Below are 1,542 nucleotides of genomic sequence, written 5' to 3'. Positions count from 1 at the left end.
ATGAGAAGCCGCCGCCTTTCCCCTTCCGGCCGCCGCTTCGGCTCTGCCACCCCGGTGTACCGGGTGCTCCCCGCCAGCCCCCCAGCCCGGCTCCGGGCCCCCCGCAGCACCCAGCTGGGTCCCCGCATGGGTGCCCGCCTGGGGTTGGGCAAGATGGACTTCTCGCTGGCCACGGCGCTCAACTCGGAGTTCAGGGAGACGCGCACCAATGAGAAGGTGGAGATGATGGAGCTCAACGACCGCTTCGCCAGCTACATCGAGAAGGTCCGGCTCCTGGAGCAGCAGAACAAGGTGCTGGTGGTGGAGCTGAACCAGGTGCGGGACCAGGAGCCCTCGCGTCTGGCCGACGTCTACCAGGAGGAGCTGCGTGACCTGCGGCGCCACGTGGAGCAGTTGGCCACCGCCAAGGCCCGTCTGGAGATCGAGAGGGACAACCTCGCCGAGGACCTCGGCAGCCTCCAGCAGAAGTAAGGCGCTGCCCTGCTTGGGGTAGTCCTGGGGACCAGGGTGGCCACCAGGAGCAGGATGGCCCCAGGGACCAAGGTGGCCACCAGGACAGGATTGAGAGTGGCCACTGGGATGGGTGTCAGGGTGACTACCAGGACCAGGGTGGCCACTGGGACCAGAATGGCCACCAGGATGGTGATCAGGGTTGTCCTGGGGACCAGGGTGGTGATGGGGACCATGGTGGTGGCAAGGACCAGGGTGACCCCTGGGACCAGGATGGGGACCGAGGTGTCCCCAGGGATCAGGGTGGGCACTGAGACAGAGACCAGGGTGGCTACCAGGACCAGGGCGGCCCTGGGGACCAGGCACTGATGGGCACCAGGGTGTTGACGGGGACGTGAGTGGCAACAGTGACCAGGGTGACCCCTGGGATCAGTGTGGGACGGTGGCAGGGGAGTGTGGGGTGGGCACACGCACCGACACGGGGTGCAGGTGCTGGTGGCATGGGGCTGTGTCAACCCGGGGGGGTCCGTCCGTGGGGCTGAGAGTAACGAGTAACAGTGCCTAATGAGTACTGGTGCCTAACGAGTACGGTGCCTAACCAGTAACGGTGCCTAATAAGTAACGATGCTGAACGGGTAACGATGCCGAACAAGTAATGGTGCCTCTGCTCCGGTGCAGGCTGCAGGACGAGGTGACCCTGCGGCTGGAGGCCGAGAGCAACCTGGCTGCCTACAGGCAGGTGAGGGCAGGGGCCAGATCCTGCATCCCCTATCCTGCACCCCAGAGGCTCAGCCCCCAGCTCAGCCTCCCTCAGGACTGAGGCAGGGATGGGGCAGGGATGGAGCAGGGATGGGGCAGGGATGGAGCAGGGATGGGGCAGGGATGGAGCAGGGATGGGGCAGGGATGGAGCAGGGATGGGGCAGGGATGGAGCAGGGATGGGGCAGGGATGGGACAGGGGTGAGGCAGGGATGGGGCAAAGATGGGCAAGGACAGGGCAGGGATGGGCAGGGATCAACAGGAGCAGGCAGTGAGGGGCTGGGATGTGTTATGAAGGGCAGAACGGGGCAGAAAGAGGCAGGGATGGGGAGGG

The 1,542-nt window shown here is 65.8% G+C and overlaps 1 protein-coding gene across 1 annotated transcript in view; it reads left to right on the top strand.

Annotated features, from left to right (window-relative positions):
- The first annotated feature begins 153 nt into the window (after positions 1-153).
- Positions 154-1,542, top strand: part of GFAP (glial fibrillary acidic protein) — a 5,433-nt gene continuing 4,044 nt past the window's right edge. Inside the window, exons 1-2 of the mRNA XM_009287921.2 lie at positions 154-467; positions 1,129-1,189. Of these exons, the coding sequence (XP_009286196.2) occupies positions 154-467; positions 1,129-1,189 (375 nt within the window). The remainder of the gene's footprint in view (positions 468-1,128; positions 1,190-1,542) is intronic.

Source organism: Aptenodytes forsteri, unplaced genomic scaffold, assembly GCF_000699145.1.
Source record: "Aptenodytes forsteri isolate BGI_AS27 unplaced genomic scaffold, ASM69914v1 Scaffold249, whole genome shotgun sequence".
In the NCBI taxonomy this organism is placed as follows: Eukaryota; Metazoa; Chordata; class Aves; order Sphenisciformes; family Spheniscidae; genus Aptenodytes; species Aptenodytes forsteri.
This window is presented reverse-complemented; position numbering and strand designations above follow the sequence as displayed.